Source organism: Lupinus angustifolius, chromosome LG15, assembly GCF_001865875.1.
Source record: "Lupinus angustifolius cultivar Tanjil chromosome LG15, LupAngTanjil_v1.0, whole genome shotgun sequence".
In the NCBI taxonomy this organism is placed as follows: Eukaryota; Viridiplantae; Streptophyta; class Magnoliopsida; order Fabales; family Fabaceae; genus Lupinus; species Lupinus angustifolius.
In genome coordinates this window covers 19750968-19777560 of record NC_032023.1, presented here as the reverse complement: position 1 = coordinate 19777560, position 26593 = coordinate 19750968, and the positions used below count along the sequence as shown (strand labels likewise).

Genomic DNA, 26593 nt, shown 5'->3' with positions numbered 1-26593 from the left:
AATGAGCACCACACCAATTTCATAAATCACGATAATAAATAACAATAAACATCTCAAATCTACTCCCAAATGCTGAATTATAGAGTAATTACCGAAGGTGGATACGGCAATGTTTCATTTCCATTATGAATTCCATGAATGCCGTCAAAAACTACACTAGGAGAGCTAGTATAAATAAGTCGCTTGACTTTAAGCTCTAAACAAGCATCAATCACATTCTTCGTTCCTTCCGAAAACAACAATCTCAGTAAAATTGAAACCGAAAGATAGTAACAGAAAACAGATTGAAGTGTTACTATTTATTTTACCTTGAACATTGACAGATTGATGGAGTTGGAGGCTATTAATGGAAGAGTTAGGAGCAGCCATGTGAAACACAACTTCAGCACCTTCACACGCTTTCAAGACTTGCTCCTTATTGCGAAGATCGAGAGTTACGTATTGAGCTCGACCAGATGTTAAAGCTTCGCCGAGAATACCTAATTGCTCGGAGGGTTCGAGGTCTATGGTGGATCCTAAATCGGCGATGCGAACGGAGTACGTGTTGGAGTGGATTAGCATTTCTACCAGATGACGAGCCGCGAAGCCACGGCCTCCGGTGACCACGCACCACCTCTCGCCGCCGTCGCCGCCCATAGCTAAACACTGAATTTCTTGATTGGATCGCGGATTAGTGGAAGCTCACACTTGGAGCTGTTGATAGTGGATACAGGTTGGTAATAGTAAAGAAATATGATAATTATTATTTATTGTTATTTAATTAATTCAACAAAAGGTATGAAGAGGGCTTTCATAGTTTCATCCCATAATTCAAAGAAATTATATTGTATAATCAATACATATGTATAACTTGTATATAAATTTAATTAAAATGGATTAATGATGACATTTTAAAGTAAAATTGGTGAAATGTAAAAATGTGGAATAAATTATGGGACCTGTTTCAACAAACTATTTTAAGAATGAGAAAAAAATATATTAATGAGAAAATATGAGTTTTATACATTATGACTCTATTTATTATTATTATTATTTAATCTTTATTATCTTTTCAGAAAAATAAATTTAAATACATGATAAATGATATAATATATGTATATATTTTACACTCTTTTAAAGATTTCATATTTGTGTACGTAGTTATTTAATTTGTATAAAATAAAGTTGATATAACATAACTAGTTGTTCTTTATTAAAAAGATACGGCTCAAGAAAATTATGTAATTCAATCCAATTGAATTTGTCCATTAATATCATCTAATACTATTGAATAATAATGTATTAGTCTAGTGGAGTTAGATTTATAGGTTGACTAAAAATTAGGAATTTTATTCCTAAAAATGACATTTGTTTGAGTTGGGCAACCATGAACTATAAAATAAAGTCAAAAAATTAGTACTATCAAATATGAGAAAAGTAAGCTAGTATAACGGTTTGAAAGTTTAATCAAATATCTCCGACTTTGAACTTTTAAGGGTATAACATGTTTAATAATAGTGGAGATCATTTCTCTCCCTCTAATGGCTATTAGGACTAAAATATGAATGATGAATAATAGAGTGACAATATATAAAACTCATAAAGTTAATATATAAATTTTTATCTAATATGATATAAAATTGATAAGTATTTGATATAAGTATTTGAATAGTGAATACTGTAGCCTACACCACATTGTGTACCCTATCTTTGATTTTATGAAAACTAAGTTATTCAAATAAAAACATATATACATTCATAACATTTCTTAATTTATTATTTACTATTCATATTTAATTATTAGAAAAAGATTTATGCATTGATAGCGTAATAGTTTTTATATTGCACTATATTATCAATCATTCTTTTATATTATCATTCACTCTTATGTAATGTAATCCAAATAAATAGTAGATGATATACCAATTGTGTATAAATTTTTACATTTTCGATATATAAATATTACACTGTTTAATTATTATTATCTTTTAAATATAAGTAACCAAATAGATATGGTATGGTGTCTAACATGACTATGTATCATAAGAAAGGTGAGTTCTTTTTAATTTCCAAACAAAATTCATAATCCCACTTCTATTGCAAAGCACCATGTCCATTTTATACATATATCACCATGTTAATGTCATAAATATATTTTATTATTAAATTTTTAATTTAAATATTTTTTTTCTCCCGTCAACAAGAGAAGTGACACGCTTTTATGGAACCTTATGCATAAAAAAATATGAATCAGGCTTTTAGGAACGGACCAAGAGCCCATAATCCAAAAAGGAACCATTCATCACCTTCCCTCCATTTCACGACACAAAAAAGTTTGAAAAGGAGTCACCAATCTTCTTTTTATTCTTATTCCTCATACAAACTTCAACTCATCTTGGATCAGTACATAATCATCGAATTCCACTCATCTCTACTTATTCCGATGCTGGACGACGACGTTTACGATTTGCCTCTTACTCAAACAGCACCTTCTCTCTCCAAGAAACCCAAACACAATAACTCATTCGAATTTGACAAGGACAATATTCTCGCTAACCCTAATTCACCATTCCCGAACTATTCCACTCTCGACAGCGACGATTATGCACCACACGAATTCGAAAACTGCAGCTTGGATTTCATTCCTTCAACCATAGACATAAATTGTACTACACTTCAACATTATCATGTTTCTTCTTCTCATTCTAACCATTCTTATTGTTCTGTGCCTCGTGAATTGAAGGGGGGCTATTTTGGAAAGTCAATAGAGTCTAAGCTGGTTTTATTGAGAAACGGATCTGAAAAACTCTCAGATGAAGTTGCGGAGGTTGATTCGGATTCGGAGCTTGATTCGTTATTGAAATTGTGTGATGAGTTAGAGCAATTAGATGAAGACTGTGTGATATGTCCTCTATGTGAAGTTGATATTTCAAATTTAACAGAGGAACAGCGAAATCTTCACACCAATGATTGTCTTGACAAATCACAAGATACACCTCAACATGTAACATTTTTTCACCATTCTTCATTTTCATTTTCATGTTCAATTGTAATATTGTTAGACTTTGTTACATTGCCTTGATAATAATTTCATTCAGGTTCCACCACATGTTGAAGAGATAGAAGTTCAATCTGTATCAAAAGTTTCCCCTGTTGTTGATTGGCTACGTAAATTGGGTTTAGTAAAATATGAACATGTTTTTGTGAGGGAAGAAGTTGATTTTGACACCTTGCAGTGGCTGACGGAAGAGGTGATTTATTAGCTCACTCTTTTTCGTTGTTGTGTTTCATTTTCAGTTTTGAATTAAAATTTGGATGTTACCTTTGTCCTTTTGCTGCCCAATTCCTTAGGATATGCAATAATTTTTGTCCTAATTTGGCTTTTGGCCTGGAGTGAGATTCTCAGAGTGTTGTGTGTATAAACTCATTCGTGAACCCTACTTAAAAGCTTAAGCTTTTTAAGAGTTCTTGATGACATTTTGTTGTTTCAAAATCTAGCAATGTGTTTTTGGTTTGGATTTTTGGTATTCATGACCAAAAGAAGTGGTATAGAACACCAAAATACCATTTACTGACGAGGGTGGTGGTTACTGGTTAGGTAAAGTTTCCAAAGTGAGGACTTCATGATTACAACCCAAAATAGTATTGTTTGTTGTTTAAGATTTATTTCAACTGATTTAGATTTCCATTTTCTCTTCTGTATGTATAGGATCTCTTAAGCATGGGTGTTACTGCACTTGGCCCCAGAAAAAAGATTGTGCATGCACTGTCTGAACTTAGAAAAGGAGCTGCCCCTAAAAATGAGGAACACCAGGATGCTCCTGCAGAGCCTAGAAGGATCAGAAACCAGAAAGTCAAATCGCAACATGACAAATCTGAAAGAAAATTTGATAGCACTAGCAAACCAGTGGGAAACAAATTAATTACTGAGTATTTTCCGGGCTTTGCTATCAATGGGAAGAACGTTTCTGCCACTCCTGGAGAACAGCCTGAAATAAAAAACAGTTGCTCAGGTTCTGGTCATAAGCACAAAGCGAAAAATACGCCAACAAATAGAAAGCTTCGCGATGTTCCCAAATGGTGTAGCATACCAGGGACACCATTCCGGGTGGTAAATCATTCTAAATAAGGACGCATATTTGTTTTATGTTACCGAGTATTCTCTTGATGCATTTGTTTAGGACTCCGGGAATATATTAGCTAAAAAGATAGTTTTTCTAAATGGCTTCTTAAAATAATAATCCATGTTTTGAACTTTAAGTTGTGTTTTGGATTATTGGCTGCGAAAAGGGTTTTTCATGTATGATAGCAGATTTAGAATATCCTGTAAAGAGAAAGTGCATAGGCCACCTGGGTGACAAATCAAACTGAGCATATACATTAATCATGTTTCAGTGTGACCTGACTTGCTGATTTAGATGAAGATAAATAAATAGCCAATAAATTATGAATACCGATATCTGGAACTTCTGGTATTCTGTCAATGTAACTGCCCTATCCTGTTTTGATGTGGGTCTGAGTATAAGACATACATTTAATATATGCAGGATGCTTTCAAATATCTGAGAGGAGATTGTTCTCACTGGTTTCTCACACACTTCCATTTGGACCGTAAGTCTTCTTCTGCATGTTAACATTAGTTCCTTATCATCTATAGACTTTCAGTCCTAAGTTACTGATGTCAAATCAATAACTGTGTTTATGTGTGTATTTGACATGTATATAAATTCACACTGTTTATATCACAAACTGTTTCAATCTAGTAAAATTTTAATTTAATACTGTTATTTCCACTCAATCATGGCTGTATGATCACGTATCTTCTTTATCTCCACCAAATGGTTAGCTTACCGAATGTGAATAGTTGTTATGGATTTTGGTATGTTAGCATTGTGTAGTACTTGACTTAGGTTATACAAATACTCTGGAAATTGTATTATATTCAATATGAAGAAACAAAAAGTTAATATATCCACCATGGCAGACATTTTGGTGCTTCACCTAAACAAGTTAGGATTTGTTTTCTTCCGACCTACTTTTGGGTTTATTGGTGCTCATTACCCTATTTGGAAAAAATATGGAATCTAGTTTGTGTTTAAAATTCATTGGAGACATACAACTACTGAAATTTTTTATTAAATAAAGAAGTTCCTTATGTTCAAAGCTGTCCAATTTAGGCTTTAGCTGTTGGTTCTCTTTTGTGAATACAGATTATCAAGGTCTTACCAAGTCGTTCAATCATGGAAAGATCTATTGTTCCTCTATCACAGCTAGGCTCGTAAATATGAACATTGGGATTCCATATGATAAATTGCATGTTTTGCCCCTGAATGAAAAGGTTAAAATATCCGATGTTGATGTGACTTGCTTGGATGCCAATCATTGCCCTGGTGCTGTTATCATACTCTTTCAACCTCCAAATGGTAAGGTGTGGCTTGGATTGACTTCCTAATCACTTAGTTACTATTTCTCCATTTCCTTGTTACTCATTGGTATTTTAGAATTTACTAGATATTTTTCTGGCCATTTAGGCGGTGCTTCACACTGGGGATTTTCGCTTTAGTGAAGAAATAACACTCAATCCTTTGCTGCGTACGTGTCCTATACATACCCTAATTCTTGATTCAACATACTGTAACCCACAGGTGAGTCCATATGTTAGTAGTGGAGCCATCTCTTTCCAATGACATGACTGAATTGAAGTTTTGTTTTGAAACTTGGTTTCCTGAAATCTATGTTCATTAAAATGATAATGAAATGAGACATTATACTCCAACTACTTGAGATATTGTCAAAATTGATTTCAATGCTTCTTTTCCCTATTGTGGATACCTCCAAAACAATAATTTCATGGCATATCCAGTATGCCCATATATGGTCCGACTTTAACAGCCTTAGCAATTTGCTACCAGAATAGATTATACAAATTTGTTCTTAATGTATGATCAAGATAACTAAGCCTATGCTTTATCGCTTTAATTACAACAGTGTTTACATATAGTTGGTAGAAATGCTTTTAGCTAAACTTGTCTGGGTGGTTGCTCTCGGTAACTTTGTAATACTAATTGTTCTATATGTGTGGTATGTTTCATTGCAGTATGACTTTCCAAAACAAGATGCTGTAATACAATTTGTTATTGATGCCATTCAAGCCGAGTCTTTTAATCCCAAGACCCTTTTTCTGATTGGCAGCTATACAATTGGTAGAGTTCAATACAACTCTTTCCCTTTCTCGATATTTATGCTACATATTTTACATCAGTTGTCTTTTCCAGCTAATATTTGTTTGACATATATTGCAGCTGGTAATTAGTTTCTAAATGTTGGTTTGGGTATATGTGTCTCTATGGTAGTACTCTGGCCAACTACATGGAAACTAAGGAGAGAGAAAATGAGTAGGCTGTTAATGTTGCTTACTGCTTTGTTTTCTTGTGTCTCATAGGAAAAGAAAGGCTATTCCTAGAGGTTGCTCGTGCGCTTCGTAAAAAGGTTTATGTGACAGCAGCAAAGATGCGTCTTTTAAAATGTTTGGAATTTCAGGATGAGGATATGCAGTGGTTTACTTCAAATGAACATGAAAGCAACATTCATGTTGCCCCCATGTGGACACTCGCAAGCTTCAAAAGATTGAAGCATGTATCATGTCAATATTCGGTGCGTACCACTGCCTGATTTTGTAGCATACCCAGTATATGCTGTGGAATTTTTAAATGTAGCGTAGTACATATCTTGATGTCTGCATTTAGTTATCGACAAAATATCTAGAGATATTAGTACTTTGCCTACTTTATCAGATATTTGATCTGATAACTATCAAGTGATCGAATATCTTGGCGGCTGATAAACAATGCAGGGTTCCTCTAACTCCATCTGCTTGCTAAGCTGTTTTACAGCTTTGGAATAGGATTTTGAATACTGAATTTCATTTGTCTTTTAACTTTCAGTTTTGCATTTCTAATCATAAGATGCATTTTCTTTAATCAGAGTCGGTTCAGTCTCATAGTTGCTTTCTCTCCCACTGGTTGGACATTTGGTAAAGATAAAAAGAAGTCTCCTGGGAGAAGGTGGCAGCAGGGTACTACTATAAGGTGATACTTTACTGTCCTTCATTACTATCCTTTTTATCTATGGTGAAGTTGAATGCTACACCTATGTTTGAAGACCCTTCCAAACCACTCCTGTCTCTTCCATTTCTTTCTTCTTCTGGTTCAGTAAAGCTTATTTTACCTAACCCCTGGCCTCTGGTGCATTTCAATTTATTCTCATCGTACTAGTTATTATTTGCACAACTATTGTTGGAAGAACAGTTTGCTAATTTTTCTTTAAATTTGTATAGCTATTAATGAATCAAAGTTTTTATTGTTTATCAGGTATGAAGTGCCATACAGTGAGCATAGCAGCTTTACAGAACTCCAAGAGTTTGTAAAACTTATATCTCCTGATAACATTATACCAAGCGTGAACAATGATGGACCAGAATCTGCTGATGCAATGATTTCTCTCTTGTTATCTTGATTTATTGATCAAAAGGGATTAAGTGTATCATTTTGACATATGTTGTGTAATGAATCTTAAATAAAGGTCTAATGATTTTGCCATATTTTTTGCCTTTAATGAAACCTTTCTTATGGCACTAGACTTTTGTTTTCAACCACAAGGTTGTCAAAAAGAATGAAAAGAATGCGTTGAAGTGATTGATAGTTACAACTTACAACAGAATGTGAGTTGTAGTACTTATCAGAGATCATGTCTTCATTCCATAGTCAACGTTGAATGCGTGGGGGGAATATTCCCATGTACACACTCTTGTTTATGTTCTTAGAATGGATAATTCAAGAAAGGGAAAACCCCTCATATTTGACCGTTGAATCTGTTGAACCTTGAGAAGTGAAACCCCTTATATAATGATGATGCAAGCGCGAACATCATATGGGTGATGAAGATATTTCAATTCAGTACGGTAGTAAGAAAAGAGAAGAGAAAAGAGGAAACTCGTCACTGTGATCATAAATCTCACTTGAAACGCTTCCGCGGTTAACTTGACTCAGAGTCAACCCATCATGTCCCTAGCAAAGTGTAATGTTTATATCTTATTATAGTTATTCTCTTTGGCCATCTAATGATTCCTAAATTGTTTCTCACGTGCACCATCATATTCTAGCTCTCTATGTGATTGGTATTTCCAGCTGATTTGATAGAGACTGAGATCAATTACCAATTAATATATGTTTTGACTAACTATTAATTTGTTAGATTTTTTTTGTTTCCACGTATATCCTCGGACCAGAGGCAATCCTATCCGAGCCGGTACATTCATAGCTTCTAACAGATATTTTTTCTATCTACAAGGGGAATCTAACATATACCCTTTGAACCAACACCCATTTATTAAACCTATGAGGAAACCATGGGGGAGTCTATCTGCCTTTGTGCAAATAACAAAGGAAGATACCTAAAATAAAATGGGAAATTATAATTTCGAATGGAGAAAATAAACTAGAAAACCCAAAAAATTAGCCAGTCATGCTCTTAAAAAAATACACCACATTTTCAAGGAGCTTCAGTCTCACATGTTTAGGTCTTATTAGATCGAGCCTAAGTTTGGGAAGGTATTTAAAAGCCTAATTAGGTCGACCCATTTTATCAACACGATTACCATTAGATATTGTTCTTATCAGAACATTAGAGTACGGACAATGATGAGTCAGATGTTGATGAAGAAGTAGGAAGCGATCGCCAGGGTGACTGAAGGCAGCAAAGAGTTGGACCCGTCGGTGGAGGTACCTGAAAAGGTTCTCCGACGATCAAGTCAGTATATGAAGTAGAGAGTGAGTGACAAGAAGAATAATATTAGAGAGTCTAGGAGTTGAGGTTAAGATACTTCCTGTTGGTGGGTACTCCTATTTATAGGAGTGAGAGTTGACCTTGGGCTCTTGGCTGGTGGTGCGACGCGTGGCCGACCAAAGGTGCTGTCTGGAGCTGCTTTTCCCGTGTCAGGCGGCCTGTTGGGTCGTACACTGTGCCCTTCTTGTCTCTTAGCCTGCTCTGCAACCCGTCTGTTGCGCTGGCAGGTAGGTTGGTGGAGTACGGAAGGCATGTTGTCTCCTGGGTCAACTTCGGTGGTCCCAACAAGTGGGGCCTACCTTGGCGTTTAAACATGATCTTTGGTTCGTCGGATAGGAACAGATATCTCTCTCACTTCTTCATCAAATTGTCAATAAAAAATATTGTCCTCTAGACATAGAGATAGGGAACTCAAATGTTCAAGAAATTGAGTGTATGAAAATTTACCCGAGGTTATAGTTTTGAATTTCACGATCGACATTTTGAATAGAGCTTTAATCTAAATAACATCACGACTCATGAAATGGTCTTAAGCTATATTGTGGGATACTCGTTCAAAGACCAAAATAGGCTATATAATATTTATGATAATGTTGCATTAATATGCTATCTCATGATTGATGTGTGTTGTCATTATTATCATCATTCTTTAGACATGTATGAGGAGTTAAAAGACTAATCTCTTTTGACATGCGAGAACTAGATTTTCTCTCTACCAACATAGTTTTCTCATTATTATCATCATTATTTTGATCATGCAAGACTTTATTTTGAAATGTGAATAAGAAAATATTAAGATATTATTTATTCAAACCAAGTTATTTTAATTTTATTTTCTTGAGAAATGTGAGATAGGGATTAGAAAAATTTGACTTGTGAGATAATAAATGTTACCATTCATGATAAATATAGAACTAATTAATTTTCTTAAAGATTTCCATGTTCATCCATGATCACTTAGTAGCTAGAAACTAGGAACACATTGTTTCAAACTACTTCACACATACATTTCCGCGCAGTAAATTAGATAGAAATTAAGAAGAAGGAATCCATCATAGAAGAGCTGTATATTTATTTATTTCTTTATGTTTATATATAAAACAAGTATACGAGTTGTTTACAACGATCTATGATAATACAAATATTTATAGCAAATGGGAAATACTCAAAGAGAAAGTTTATACACTATACTGTACCACTTTCTATATATCTATGGTAGCATATATATGGTATATGAGATAGACTAGCCTGTCCTTGTTATTATTATTAAGAATCAACAACCATATACAAAAGGATGCAAAAAAATAACTTTGGAGAGGCTAGCTAGCAAGTTAGAGAGTGAATATAATCACCAATTCCAAAGGAATGATTGGTGAGAAAAAACATCACTATTACCTTCAATTTGTTGCTCATTATCATCAAAATGTGATGGTAGTAAAGTAGAGTACACAAATTCACCTGAGTGCACATTGTCTAGGTCAGAATATAGGCCATAATAATCAGAACAAACATGAACCTCATTAGAGTACTCATTATCCAACATATCCAAAAATGTCCAATCCATTCTACTCATATCTCCATGGTCCACTTGCATGCCATCATAGTCACAAATATTAGTAGAACAAGATGAGGTGACACTAGTGGTAGCAGCCATGGTAGTAGCAATAGTACTAGAAGTAGTATTAATATTCATATCACCACCATGTTGTGGTGGTTGTGGTGGTGGTGGGTCCTCATTGGCAAACTTAGAAGCAATCTCTTGAATCTCTTGTGAGGTAAGAGATTTGTCACCAGCTGAGAAAACCACATTATTGTTGTTCTCCATGTTGAAAGGGGTATCAGAAAAATTGAAATTTGCATTTCTACCACGTAGACAATAAAGTGCAGCATCAAAAGCTCTTGCAGCTTTTACAGGAGAATCATAAGATCCAAGCCAAATCCTTTCACGGCTATTAGGTAACCTCACTTCAGAAACCCATTTCCCCCATTTTCTCAACCTCACACCTTTGTATAACTTGTTATTATTATTATCATTAGCAGAAGTAGAATCAGAAGCAACACTAGCCATGTTGAGTAGTGTGTTATGAGTATGGAGCAGTGCTTTCAATATACAAAGGAGTTGACTTTAGTAGAGAAGGGAAGGGTTGTTAATATATATACTTATGAAATGTTGAACATGGTGTAGTATTTTTGATCTTCAACTCAAGGGTCTAAACTCTAAACGTGTTGATCTTAAAGAGCGTACAAGGAGTGTGAATAAGGAACGCGTTGTATCTAAATTCTTTTGTGTAATCAATTAAATCTTTTTAGTAGGCTTGGGATAATTATAAAAACTTGCATAAAGAATAAATGGATTAAAGCACGTGCGGGAATTTTATATTATTGATGTTGACAAAAGACAACAAAATAACATGGCTCTAGTCTTTGGGTCTTTGAGGTTTGCGTCTCCTTGTGGTGGACCATAGTGAAGTCCCACAATTGACAATAATATACATTAACTAAGTAATTAATTATTTACAGTAATATCTATTCATTGACAGCGTAAAGATTTATATATAATCAGTATATTATTTATCATTCATTTATATTATTATTATTTGAGAATTGATAATAATTAAAGATCAATCGTGTAGTAATAATGTAAAAAATTCTTGTTAATTAATACATGTTTTTCTGTTAATTAATTAATCAATGCTTCACTAAAGTCTATAACGTCATGTATTACCTATGCAATCGCTTTCTCTCAATGGCTGCGACGTTCATTTACATAATAGGTGAAGATAAAATAATGTTTGAACAAATATTGGAATCAATAATCCTATCTAGGATGTTAGTGAACTGAACTAAAAATGTTTAGGGTCATGTGATATATGGATGTGTCACTTCTTTCGTGTACTATAGTAGAATAAGAGGAGAAAAAAACTTTTATAATAAATTCAAAATCATATTCATGTTATGAATTAATGTTATGATTACAAATCAAGAAAGTGAATTGTGATCATTAACGATAAGACAGCATGAGAACAAATAATACAGTGGAAATGGTACTATAAAAAGCTTCAATCATTTTGTGTACATTTTTTACTTAGAGATCATGTTGGTATTTCGATTTATACTGATCGGTTCAAAAACATTTTGTCAAATGAATAGTGGATTGGATTGCATAAATCAAATGACTATATTATTTTTATGTGACTTAAATACTTATCCAAACCTTTATTGATTATTCACCAAAAAATAGTTACGTATTCACACAACAAAACAAGCCTATTGATTATCATAATTCTACATTATCTCTCTCCATAAAGAAATATTTTTTAATGTTGTAATGTCTATTAGTATAAAATTTAGTCATTATTTCCTAATTTATCTCATTTTCAGACATTATTTCCTAATACTACCGCAAGAATTTGAATTTATCCAAACATTAAATGAGGACAAACACATGTAGAGAATTAACAAGTTGAAGCTAATACAATACAGAAGTTGAAGCTGGTGACAACATAAAATGATGGTAGACTATGGTTGGTGGTGGTCTCATGTAAGAGAGGACGAAATAAATTATGAAAAGTTTCCTTAAATCATGTGATATCTCCAAAAGTTGAAAACCCACCTTTATTGCAAAAGTTATTTAAAAAAATAAGCAAATTAATTTAGTTAAGATCATCAAATCTTTGAGTTTACATCAAAATTAAAACTCAAATCATAAATATTGGGTTTGATCAAATTTTATCTGATTAGTCCCAATAATAGATTGACTTGGTTCGATTTTTTAAACAACACAATCAGTGTATCATCCATTATTTATTTGAATATTTTTTGTTGAAAAGTGTATATCCTTTTCTCTTTCAAATATATGTCGTATATAATAATTTTATTATAAGTAAATCAACATTAATACTTGGAAACTTTATTCAAGGTGCAAATTGGTTCATTGCCATATATAAATTAATATTGTAAACTCTTATAAAAATATTATTTCGATGGCCTGTCAAAACTTTTAGCCGTCCTTAGATTTTGGATGAGTTTTTTTTGCCATCCATACAAAGTTAGAAATAATTTAAGAGGAATGATCAACTACTTAAACTTATATCTCATCTTAGTCATTAATTTTACGGAAATTCAATAATTTAAATTAGTGAGTAAATCTAAACCATTAAATATCTATAAAATAAAATTGATGGGTGAGATGGAATGTAAATTTAAAAAACTTAGTCTTGAAGTAAGTGGATCTCACTCATAATTTTGAATTTGGGATGTGTATATTTACACTCATTACAAAATGTATTAGGAAATAAATATTGTTAAAAAATTAAAAAAAAATACTGTTAATGTAAAAGGTTGTTGCAGTCTAGGAGATATGATAACTTTTTAATGTGTGGATATAAAATGCCCTTGTTTCCAAGGACATAGGCATAAGCTTGTACACTCAGTATCTCTCTCCTTATCCTTCTTTGTTCAACATATATTTCTCCCACCATTGTTTCACAGGAAAAAAGTATTGCCGCTTTTGCTACAGTTTTACCACTAGTTTATCATTGCATATTTGCTATATCCATGATATAAGTTAACTTTAATCGATCGAGACAACCAAAATTGTTGACTTTATAAAAGTGTGGTTAATTCCATAACTCAGTAACACCAAAATATCGACATTCAGTTGGAGATATAAGAAGGTCCTCACTGGTCCAATCCAAATCAACCGATAGTCGGTCCTAATATCTTATAGTACGAGAAAAGAAATTGGACCCTGTAATTATATAAAAAATATAGCCATGTAAATTGTGGATGTCAAATTTTAAACAAAATGGGGAGTTTAAAAGTGATTGCGAGATGGAAATAAAAATAAGTACTCTGTGTATATATAAAAATTAATTATGTGATTCATTCATCAGCTAAATGTGATATTAAAGTATATTATTATGTTTAACACAACCATTTCTTGTTTGAAATGTATGATACATTCTAGCTTCTATCAAGCCTGAGCATATTCAGGATTAGAAGGTAGGAATGGTAACGGGACGGGTCGGGGTTGGACATTCCCAAACCCGAACCTGAAATTCAAAACTCAAACCTGAACTCAACATGGTTGAAAATAAAGATACCAACCCCAAACCCATTGCGTTTCGGGTAATCTGAACTCGAAAAAACCCGAAAATTACAAATGTACTAAGTAAAGTATGATATCATTTTCGTTTCATTTTTCTCTAGCATTTCTATTTTCTCTTGTATTATTTCATTTCTTTTATATTTGAAGATCCAATAGTATGTAAAGTAAAAGTGGAAATTAAAAACAATGAGCACATAATAGAAATTTAAATTTTAAATTGAATGACATTACTTGGAGGCGGGTTCAGGATAAGATTTTTGCTAGACCAAACCCGAACCCGAAAATTAATTCGAGTAAAACCCGGGTGAAAATTAAACTCGGGTAAAATCTGAACCCAAACTTAATCATACCGGATTTTCCCCATTAAATTTGGGTTCAATTTGTGCGGATACCCACGGTTCAATTTCCATTATCACCCCTATCAGAAATCGAAGGTTCTTTATATATAACAAGTCACAATGGGTTTTAGAATATGTCATCATATTCACCTTTTACATGAAAATATAGACTAACTAATTAAAACTATCTAAATTATCTAAATATATTTAACAACATTTTCACGGTTTTACCACTTTTTTTTGTAGATTGGAAATAAATAAAAACTAAGCAGCAATTTCTACATTAATGTGTGCAAAAGGCTCTCCACTTGAGTTGGATCCTGATCAAGAGCTTCGAATCCCTCGCTTTCTTAGCAAGCCAATAATCTTCAGGTTCATTCGCTTGTCTCTCACATGGCTGAAAATCACGTTCCAATTCTTCCTTATTATGCTACAAATAGCCATCACTCGCATAGAGATGGAAAGTAATGTCATTAATTCTTAATATTATTTATCAAATGGATAACTTCCAAAGCATCTCACCCAAAACGTGATTATTAAATAAGATGGTATATATAGCACCTATTCAGAATAGTTTTTACTTTTTACCAACTAAACTAACTTTTCCCAATTTTACTCTGGATTTAATATCTATACATTGACAATGTAAGTGTCATCAAATCTTCTTCATTATTGATATGTTAATTATTATTGACTTTGAAACAAAAATATTATAAATCAATGATGGATAATGCACTGACAATATAAAAAACTTACACTGTCAGTACATAAATTTAAAAAAAACGATTGTCACGAATCTCTCTTCTGATCTGTCACCCTCATTCTGAAGAGAACTGAGAATTAGAGGTACGTAGAGAACTAGACATAAAGGTTGAGATAATGTGATGGTCGGAGAAATGAAGGCTGAACCCTGGAATTTGGGTGGGAAAACAAACATTTTCCTTTCAAATTAGCACTGTTATAACGAGTGGCCTTATGCCTTCATCCATCATCGTGGGTGTCCCTGTCCCTTCCACCGACGTTGAAATGGAGTAAAATGAAATCCTAAAGTCAGGTAGTATATATCTTTTTATTAATTTAAAGACTTACAACAAACAATTTTGTTTGATGACACCAAGAAAATAACGGGTATACTTAATGTTCTAGTTCGGTCATATTTGGACCATCCCCACCAACCCAAAGAGTCTATCATTCTAGTCATCCTTGACAGATGTAATAGACAATGGGCAACTGTTCCAACCTGGTCATACTCGGACTGTCATCCATCTACTCCTATGCAGCATTCCATATATTTTCATTAATGTCTTTGACGCAACATTAATGTCTCTGACACATTACTTAATGCACCTCTGACATGCTATTTAATGTATCTTTGATATACCATTTAATGCACCGCTAACTCGACAAGAGTAGATCCACAGGACAAACAATGACGATCAGAGTACATCCATTGTATATTTTACATGCTGGTCAATGATCAGATGTCATCTCAACACTTCCTAGACCCTATAAATAGAAAAGATCACACATAGAGTATAATTAATTCCACATTTTCTCATTTATTGTTGCACTTATTGCTCTAGTTTCTTTTTTATTTACTTCTTTTATCTCTCTAGAATACTAAACTGTCTTGATCGTCGGAGAATTTTTTCAGGTATTCCCCCGACAAGTCCAAACAATATTCTGACTGTATGCCTTGATCCTTCACCTTTTACCGGGCACTCACCACCTACCTTTTACCGGGCACTCACCACCTACCATTCTATATCAGTTACTGATCATTTCCTCCTCATACAAAAGAACACTTACAATTGTTTTTCATAATTTTATTCAATACTCATTGCAAATCTTAAAAATAATAAACGTGAAATAATTTTAAAAGCTAGAGGACTAAATTAAGCCTTTTATATATTAAATAAATGTACAAATTAAAACATGGAAAAGGGGAAGAGGAAATTGTGCAACTGTGGGATTTAAATCTAATGTCCAAGCACATTTGGTTTTATCAAGCACATCTCATATTTTGTCTTACTTTGAAAAGACTATGAAATATAAGCCAACAAAAAAAAGTATGGCAAATGTATAGTGTATATGGGAATTAAGGATGAGAATAAGTTTGGATGAGTTCAAGTAGTGCATTAATAGGACCCGTCATGTTGTTTTGTTTTTGACTTTGGGAATCCAACGGATTTGCAAGTACCCACAAATTCAAAAAAATATTAAAAGAAGTTTGCGAGTAATTTATGTAATTGTGTGTTTATTTCGTAAAATCTTATATGTTACTTAGATATCAACAAGAGAAAAAAAGTATAAAACATATTTAAAGTTTTAAATACATTTTAAATTGACTATTTCAACATTTATGATGTAAAATTAATTTAGTAAAATTGTTCAATCACCAAATAATGGATTATACATATCAATTAAGAACATAATATCATATCACTATTTAATGATATAATATCACTGTTTAACAATATAACGATCACGTTTATGAATTAACAATATAACATTAATGATTAAAATATATATTCTGCCCTAGATCCAAACCAATCCAATAGCGAGTCTTAAAATCTCAGGTCTCAATTATCGACTATTCAAAAAATACGAACTCCAACCCGACCCATTGCAGATATTTTTATGGTTCCCAACGAGTCTGATTACCTATTACCATCCCTATCCGAAATATGTAGTTAATTATTTTGCATTATTTTTCACTTACATAATGTGCATTGTTTTCAACTTAATGTACTGTATATGAAAATAACTAACCATGATGGACACTCAAATTAGAATATGTTGGCATCGCAATAATCATTATATTCCAATGTTATTTTATATTCTTATTGCATATGTTTTTTCTGTTGATGTCCGAGCAAAACAGACGAGAAAGCTTTGACGCTGAACATTGACCTTGTTTACTTGCGTGTCAAAGACACAGACTTAGAGCAAGTATTACTACTATACTTTTTAGTTCCCATTTACATAAAAGTTCTATATACCTATGTTAAATGATTGAACGGGTAGTCTTAATTTGAGTAACCCAAATTCCATGAAAACGACCACATGAACATGTCGTATTCTACACAATCTTTTTGAAAGTTATACACCGACCTTATTGTTGGTAACTGAATTTTCCAATAACCATATGTAAAAGTCTGAATATACCAACCAGCTCAGTAACTTGGCTTTAATTTAATTCTCCACGCGTTCCTGAACTTTGTTGCATACTGAGTAATTTATACGACACTTTTTCAAAGCTGATGAATAATTAATCAAGTTTGAAGGTGTTCATATCTAGTTCAACTTAAGGTATATAACTATTTATACCTGTAAAAAATAAAAAGTATATAAAACTTATATCTATGTAATGGCATTGTAATATACTATCAATATATCATCAAACATGTGTTAATATTCTTAAATAAAAGTAATATATAGAGATGATGTGGTAACTATGTAAAAAAAAACCTTATAATATTTAGAGACTATATCCACTTGATGATCTGAATATATTGGAAGGGATGTTTCTGCTGTTTGCTGTAGGACACCTTGGCACATATTAAAATTTAGTGTTGTTTTATTTACATAATATGTGCCGTCCAATTAAGACAAAGACCATTGTTCTTTTCATACAAGGTGATCGGGGTTGGTTTATGGGCTGACGTGGAACAAACATCACTACATTCTTAGAACTTCATCTATAAGTTTGCGAGTTTAGTCGATTGGAAGAAAATGGAAGGTAATATTTGAGTATCATCTCATAAGTATATTTTATGAATTTTAAGTTTTTCACTTTTCTTACTTATTCTCTAAAAACAACTTGCAAACGAACCATTATATCAATTCAAGCCCAACTCACGATAAAAATAATTATCATAAACATACACTTTGGAAGAGCTAAATGTTAAGGTTTTATCTCAAAATTAATTGGCAATGAGAGAAGTAATCTAACAAGTATTTAAACTATTTGTTGGTGCAACGGAAGCGATCGTTGCGCAACATTGACCACAAGCAATCAAGTAAAGGACATACGAGTAAATAGAAGAGAAGAAACAAGAGAATTTGTTAACGGGGTTAAGTCAATTATGCCTACGTCCCCGGGAGCGCTGAGCGGCTACCAAAATATTATTAGATAATAAAGATTACAAACTCTAGCACACTCATGAACCCACCTGCCCATGTGTTTCTATTAAGTGCTTATATCTGGTGCACATTATAACAAGGGATCTGAGTCCAATATATAACATTGATTACTCTACTCTATTCCAATACTAGACAATCTGGGACTAATACAATAACATATTTCAAGCATTCCCAACACTATTCCCAAAGATAATAAAAAAGACGATATAAAACTTACTTTCTAATATTATAAGTATAAGTAGTGTTCAAACAACTGATTGGATTGTGATCCCAACAAACAAAAATCACTTATCATTTTATCCTCAATAGAAATAGTAGTGAGTCCAATACAATAATATAAGGGGAAGAAATAGTTTTTGCTAATTTTTTTAATTATTCCATTAAAAGAAATTAAAATTAAGTATGGGGGACTCTGAACTTCATAACATGTCCCCTTTCTTCTACAATTCTTGATTTCATGCACATATCCATTCAATCTCCACACTTCAATCTCCAACTATTCATTTTCATTTCCCAAGATAATAGTATCTAAGTGTTTTTAAGAATATGTATGTGAGTTGATTTTTTAGAGTAAAAGAGAGAATGCAAAATAATCATAAAATATACTTATAATTAAGATGATTCTCAAGCATTTTCTTCATTTCTTTTCCTTAGACAATAATCAACCCACAAACACACCTTCAATTTCCATTCCTATCATAACTCTTGCTTAATATTTCCTTGTTCAAAGTAAGCCACTTACCCCGATTTGGTAGTTGTAACTAAATCTCTCCTCTATTGCAATCCATTTTCACTGTCCACTATTTTACAATCACCGGTTTGCCATCAAAATGATTACTTCCAATACTTCATTTACCATTTTAGTATAATAGAAAAACTCAATTTCATAGCACACGGAATTAAGGACCTCGCCATTCATAACTAAAAGGATCAAATTCAAACATCAAATAAGGTTCAATAAGTATATTGATTATACAATCATATAAGTTAAAATGACAGTGATATAAGTTAATTTCCATTTAAATTGTACTAATCATATCAATCAATTTATATTTAAATATTTGTGTGTGAAAGTGAATTAATTTTTATAAAAATAATATTGTGGAGAATCAATTGTATAATCATTACATTTGTTTATACTTCTAAAATATGATATATTATCAAACCACACATTTTATTTTAATAAATAATTTAAATAAAAGTATTTATTACATTTTTATTAACTTTTAACATTAATATTGCTGTTATATATATATATATAATATAGTTTCACATTTAATTAGTGAACCATTATTTAAATGGTTATAGTATCATTTATGTATCTTGATTGGTTTCATACTCGTACGGTAACTATTTTCTTATGTTCAGTTTTTTAGTTGAGAGTTTTTTTTATTCATAAGAAAACTATTATTTATTATTTTATAAAGTGACATGTGTCATTTAGGATAATATATGTCACCTTCAGTTAAAAATAACACATGTTACTTTCATATGATTAAAAAAGTTTAGGAGGATATAATATTTTATCAATATGTAATTTAAAATTTTGCTCCAGATTACATCAAAATAAACTATACTTATTTTTTCCTCCCCTTGTTACTTTTTTTCACGTCCATCTTATTAAGGCACATATCCAACGGTCATTTAATGTTTAAGGCAACTATTTCTATGAACATTAAAAAAGAGAGGAAAATACATTACATTCACACCCTTCTATATAAATCATTTATCTTTTTTTCATACTATCATAAATTACCATTATTTATATATATACATTACACTATTTATTTCCTCATAAGAAATAAGTGTGATATTCTAAACAAAAATGTTTGACGAATATAATTAAGTTAACAAAATATGATATAGTGTGAAGACAAGTGCAAATAGTATAAGAGAACATCTCTTCATTATTTTGATTCATTACAAATGCATAATTTTAAGGAGATGTTGTTTAAATGTATCTTCTACTATATTGGAGCATATAAAAAAATGAAGAAATATTATATCATTTGTCTCTACATAATACTGTATTTTTATTTAACTTAATTACACTTATCACATTTTTTATTTAAAAGATTATACTTACCTCACTTACAAAGATAATCAGTATAATACTATAATCTTGCATATAAATTTGGGAGTTTGTATAAGTATATAAAAAAAGATGATTTATATAATTTCACTAAAACTCGGATATCGTTAATATAATTTACTCTAACAAAAATGATGTGTCAAGTTCTTGGGTGTCTTATCTATTGCATATTATTTTATTAGGATATATATTATTTAGTAAAAGTAATATATTATTCCATGAAAATTAATTTAAATTTTATTAAATATTGTTTACTAAAAAATATTATATAATATTTTATTTTATTAATAAAAATATATAGTACTAGAATTTTGACGTTGTCCTCTCGACTACCTTTTTAATTAAATAATTTAGTATAACATATTAATATTTCCATAAGTAAAAGTTATATATACTAGTATTATAAAAATATATATAAGATTGATCATGCATGATAATTGTAGATTTATGGCATAAATTGAAATATAAAGTATTAATATGAGTAAAATATACTGATGGTAAGTGTTGTTGGCAAGTATAATTTTTAAAAATAAAATAGTGTAAAGTTTATTATGTGTTCTAATTATAAATATAATTTTAAATAAATAATAGGATATAAATTGAAATTTAATTTATTAGTTATCATAAAATATAATAAAATAAATTACATTGACAGTCTAAATTAATTTTTTAGTAGGGTGTATTCTTGATAGATAATCTTATTTGGAATGAAAAGTAATATAATATAATAGAGTAGAAGTAACTCTTTTGGTGGTGGTTTTTTTCCCAGAAAGCATATTGCTTCGTCTATCACTACTTATATTATTATTACTTTATCTGTACTCTATATCGATCACTCGCATTTTTTTTCTGATATTGAATATATCATCTTCATGTTATATTATTTAAGAAAATTATCATGATATATGTTGGAAGTTAAAAATAAAAATAAACTGTCATAACTAAGTAATTTATTCACATTTCATATTTTATATTATAATGAATATAATTCACTTATTGAAAAATCATATCAGCTTAGAACTGAGAGGTTCAAGATTTGATGTGGTAGTTAAAAAGAAAACATTAATTTACAATAAAGGAGATATAATATTTAAAAACATGAAATTAGAATTATAAAGGGTAAAATATGAAACATAAATTATTTCATGGAAGTTATTTTATATTTTCCTTTTATCTATTAGTATAAATATTATTCATTATTTATATTTAATGATCATTAACTCTTAGATAAATATAATACAAAGGATTGAAATGCACTAAATTATACATAAATTTAATAATATATTGTTTTTAATTACATATCTATTAAACTACAATAGTTTTAAGGCTCAATGCACCCCAAAATTTACTATTAATGTGATGCCCACTTTTCAAATTTAGTGGTTAGCATTTATACTTATTTTACATTTTTTCTCCACGTATTTGTACTTATATTTTAAATTAGATAAGCTCGATCTTCCTTTACTAAATTCATTTTCAGAATCTGTACCCAAAAAAATATATTCATTTTCAGAATGATTTTATATTCAAATAGTGTTTCCACAGGCAACCTTAATTGCACAAAATTTATGCACTAAAACGATATATATATATATATATATATATATATATATATATATAATTCAAATAATGTTATTAGCGTGTCACTTAAATTCAAAGTGACTTTTATATCTTATTGCATAATTTTCAAAACAGGGTTTTGATCTTAAGCTAACACTCTTATATATTATTATATCATATTACTTTTTATGAGATTAAGTTTTGGCTTCGGTCTTTTTGCATGATTGATTTTAAAATTTTATGCACATTCATTGATTTTGTCATTAATTCACTATATTAATTGATTAAAAAGAAAATATGTAAACGAAATTGGATGACTTTAGGGATGGCAAACAAGGCTGAACAAGTATGGATAGCGTATACCTGCATCTATATCACACTTTTTGAGGGTGCCTGTGTGCATGTAGCGATTATTCGTGGGTAATTAATATATTTTCAATTTTAATTATATTTTTATATATTTTATAATAATTAATATGTAAAAATAGTTGTTATTTAGGTAATATCATATGTATATAATAATTTTATAATTATAGTGCACTAGTAAAAAAATTATGAAATAATGATAAAATAGATAAAATATTTAATTAAAATATATATGTACCAGCGAAGTGGATACTGTGATACATATTCTCATCCATAAATTACTTTTGTGGGTACACATTATGAGTATTTTGATGAGTACTAATGAATCAAGTATTTTTGTCATCCCTAAATGAGTCTTTTATTGAATGACCATTTTTTAAAAATATTTAAATATATTAGCACATTTAATAATGTAATAATTATCCTTAATTCATGTGATACTCCTCAAAATGTTTTTTTTTGTAAAAAAGACAGGATGAAATATATAAAAATGTTTTAAATTTACCTATTAATATTATTTCTAGTAATTAATAAATATTTTTATATATCCATATTTCAAAGTGTAGGTTTTCTAATTTTATGGGTATCTATAATTTTTTATTATATTTTACTCTTACAATCTTAAATTACTAATGTCATGGAAAAGTTGTTGCTGTCTGTCCTGAGACATTTCTTTTGTAGAGTATTACACTGACAACATGTTTAGCAAAATTGATAAATTATGATTTCCTTTTTTAAATACACAAATAAATTATATATATACATTAACTATTATCTCTTAAGAGAGATAAACATAATTTCTTAATCAAATAATAATGACGAATATAACTAAGTAAAAAACATAATATAATGTAAGACAAGTCCAAATAGTATAAAAATATATTTATTATTTTTAGTTTGTTAGAAACTGCATCAATAATTCCAAGGAGCTATTTAATCATTTTTATATTATATTGTAACTAATCAAAACAATGAGTAAACATTAACTCTTATATTACTTGAACTTTTATTTACAATATATAATAATTTGTTTAATTTAATTACACTAATAATCATTTTTTGTATAAAAAATTACATTTATCTATGATAGTCATCATAATGTGAAATTGTATGCGAGACGATTTTTGTAGGATCTTATTTATATTGGTCAGTTCATTAAATAATTTTTTCTGCTACTTTTCCACCGACATTTAATGTTTATTGGTTAACATAAGTTATATGTGTCATTTTCTATCATATATTTATTAAAATTTTAGACAAATATATATATGCATATATTTATTAACTAAATTTAAAATAGATAGTATGCAGTGACAAAATAAATACATTTGCCGACAGAAAAGTTAAGCCAAAAATACATTTAATATGTACTTTTTAATGTTAGATTCATAGTATTTATATATTATGCCATTAATATATATATATTACTTATATTTTTATATATTATAATAATACTTATATATTTATGTATTATATTATCATTTCTATATTTCTATATTATAATACTATTTATATATTATAATACTATTTATATATTATAATATCATTTATATATTATAATATTGAGTATAAATTTTAAATGCACAAACAACATAATTAATATTGAAGTTTTTAAAATTGTATGCATACATCACAAATCAATTAATATTCCATTTTAGTACATTGTTAATTTTTGTTTACTTTTAAATGAAAATTAAGTAAATAAAATTAAATATAAAGTATTTTAAGTATAACATATATGCATGGATACCATAATCATAATAGTACAATCAATCTTACATTAAGCACATGGTTCATTTTAAATTATTATAAAATTAATAAAACTTTCGAATAAAAATATCTGATTTAAATAATTTTAACTGATATTCATGCACGTCTAATAATTCTTGAAATACAAGGCACCTCAAAAACATTAAATGTATATGCTTTATTTTCCATTTTGCTTTATCTTAAATATTTATGAATGTGATAATTAAGGAACTGTTGATTTAGGAATATATTAGGATTCCTTTTTAAAAAGCATATTTTATTTTACATTTTTAAAATACTATTTATAAAAGTTGGTTTTAATTTATATTTATAGAAGTCATTTTATTTATTGATTAAACTATATTTTAATTTTCCTTTCACATAGAAAAACAGTAACAAATGGTACAACACAAATGGATGATAGTTGAGTTTCTTAAGTATGATATCAAAGATAATTAGACAATACTCTCGGGGCATAAAAAAATAGTTAGAAAAGTTTATACAATTTATCTTTTATTTAATGCTTCAATTAATTAAAAAAAACTATAGATGCATACCTATTTGGGTTCATTGCTAACCAATCAAATACATTTTATGTTTAATAAAAAATTAAAATTGGTTAATAAGGAGTGTGAATAAATATTTCAGTGTCAATAACATCATTCAGTCAACACTATAACTGCCATGAGTTTATTTTTTTTTGTTTATTAATTTTGTGAAAAAATATTTGCATTAATAGTGTATAAATTTATATAATTATCATTACATTATGCATCACTCATATTTAATTATAATTGACTATTAAAAAAATTATTTCAATTAAATGATAGATAATATATTAATTATGTATAAATCTTTATATTTTGCATAAATATTAACTCATTTATTTATACCAAAAGCTTTTAAGGTATACTTTAACTACATACATGCATTTGGTTGAGGGATCACACACATTTACACATTCATAGTAATATTTATATATTAATAGTATGGAGATTTATATACATTATTTATTTATATTATTTTTATTTAAAAGTCAATAATTAAAAATGAATAGTAGATAATGTAGTGATGAAATTAAAAATCAACTCCCTTCCAAGAGTACTATTTAATGTGAAGGTGATGATTCATTTTTTGCTCAACCTTTCTCTTTCATTTCATCTCAACTTTTCTCTCTCTATAACCTCCCTCTCACACAAACAAAGAGAAATTAGTCACATTTCATAGTGTTTCTTTGCTTAAGATGGATGGTGCCAATAATCGCCGTCTTGTGCTTCCTATCGGATACAGGTTTTGTCCAAATGATGAGGATTTGGTGAATTTTTACCTCACAAAAAAGGCATTTGGGGAACCAGTTTTTCCTAATATTATTCCTGATATCAATTTCTTTCAGAATCATCCCTCATCATTCCCAGAAGGTTACGCAAAAATAAATTAAATTTTTCCTCACTCTAAACAATGAACAATTAATGTTTCTTGTGATAAAAATATTTAATTTTTCCTTGTCCCATGAATTTTTCATGTCATTTTGAAGTGAGATTTGACAATAATTTGCTTGATCTAAACAAAAATATGGTGCATTACATTTTATGTCTTTGTAGGTGGAAGGTTTTTCCTGGAGAAGAGGTATTTCTTCAGTATAACTAGAAGACCCGTGTTAGTCAACATGCATGAGCAAATAGCTGCTAGTTCTGGATATTGGAGAACTAAAGGGAGAACCAAGGAGATTGTTATTTCTGGGAACGATCAACTCATTGGGATTAAGAACATGTTTGTTTTTTGGGAAGGGAGAGACACCATTCAGACAAAAACAAACTGGGTCATGCATGAGTTTCGTCTTACACACCGTACAACTCCAAACCAACTTCAGGTAAAAAGTATAATAGTGATCATGATCAGTATCATTATCAAAATTCAGCAGATTTACAATGATGTCTTTGAAGTTAAATTTTCCAATATTATGAATGCATGTTCTATTTTCTTTTATCTTGATAATCAAATATTTGATACCAACTTTTTTAATTCATCAAATGTAGGTGGCAGATTGGGCTGTGTATCGCTTATTTCAGGAGAAAAACAAAAGGGCTGAAGGGTCAGATGAGGAGTCCTCTAGAAGGAATGATACTGACACACCTTAGGGTACCAACACCAATATCATAGAATCACTATGAAGCATGGTGGTGTCTCAGCATGAAGCCTTGTTCTCTAAGAACTTAATTACATATGTTTTATAAGCCCTTTTTATATTTTCTGTCTGTGTGGTCGAAGTATTTACTATGTATATTGGTGTCTGTTTCAAGTTGGCAACTTGTTTATGTCTAAGTATTATTGAATAAAGTTGTGAAATAACATCTTTGTAAATATTGTTTAAGTTTAAGTTGATGAAGTAATTGTAAGACAAAAAATCAA

At 30.1% G+C, this 26593-nt stretch overlaps 4 protein-coding genes across 5 annotated transcripts in view; 2 read left to right on the top strand and 2 right to left on the bottom strand.

Moving 5' to 3' along the window:
* Positions 1–12290, bottom strand: part of LOC109328420 (3beta-hydroxysteroid-dehydrogenase/decarboxylase-like) — a 17245-nt gene extending 4955 nt beyond the window's left edge. The window contains exons 1-3 of one of the 2 annotated variants that reach the window (XM_019561881.1): positions 12284–12290; positions 309–680; positions 93–226 (exon numbers count right to left, since the gene is read on the bottom strand). In XM_019561881.1, the coding sequence (XP_019417426.1) occupies positions 93–226; positions 309–636 (462 nt within the window). In that variant the 5' untranslated portion in view covers positions 637–680; positions 12284–12290. Of the gene's footprint in view, positions 1–92; positions 227–308; positions 730–12283 lie in introns of those variants that run through there. The other variant, XM_019561882.1, reaches the window with a different exon arrangement.
* LOC109328419 (DNA cross-link repair protein SNM1) lies at positions 2334–7579 on the top strand. Its single transcript, XM_019561880.1, has 10 exons — positions 2334–2983; positions 3078–3230; positions 3689–4090; positions 4527–4590; positions 5190–5407; positions 5511–5624; positions 6077–6182; positions 6422–6633; positions 6964–7067; positions 7350–7579. Exons 1-10 carry the CDS (start codon positions 2423–2425, stop codon positions 7492–7494), a joined length of 2079 nt encoding a protein of 692 aa, XP_019417425.1. The 5' UTR covers positions 2334–2422; the 3' UTR covers positions 7495–7579.
* On the top strand, positions 9933–26593 carry LOC109328421 (NAC domain-containing protein 83-like). The gene is made up of 4 exons (XM_019561883.1): positions 9933–9938; positions 25399–25602; positions 25786–26054; positions 26221–26593. The coding sequence occupies exons 2-4, from the start codon at positions 25428–25430 to the stop codon at positions 26320–26322; spliced, it is 546 nt and encodes a 181-aa protein (XP_019417428.1). The 5' UTR covers positions 9933–9938; positions 25399–25427; the 3' UTR covers positions 26323–26593.
* LOC109327764 (ethylene-responsive transcription factor ERF015-like) lies at positions 10172–10923 on the bottom strand. The gene has a single exon (XM_019560914.1). The coding sequence runs from the start codon at positions 10889–10891 to the stop codon at positions 10172–10174; it is 720 nt and encodes a 239-aa protein (XP_019416459.1). The 5' UTR covers positions 10892–10923.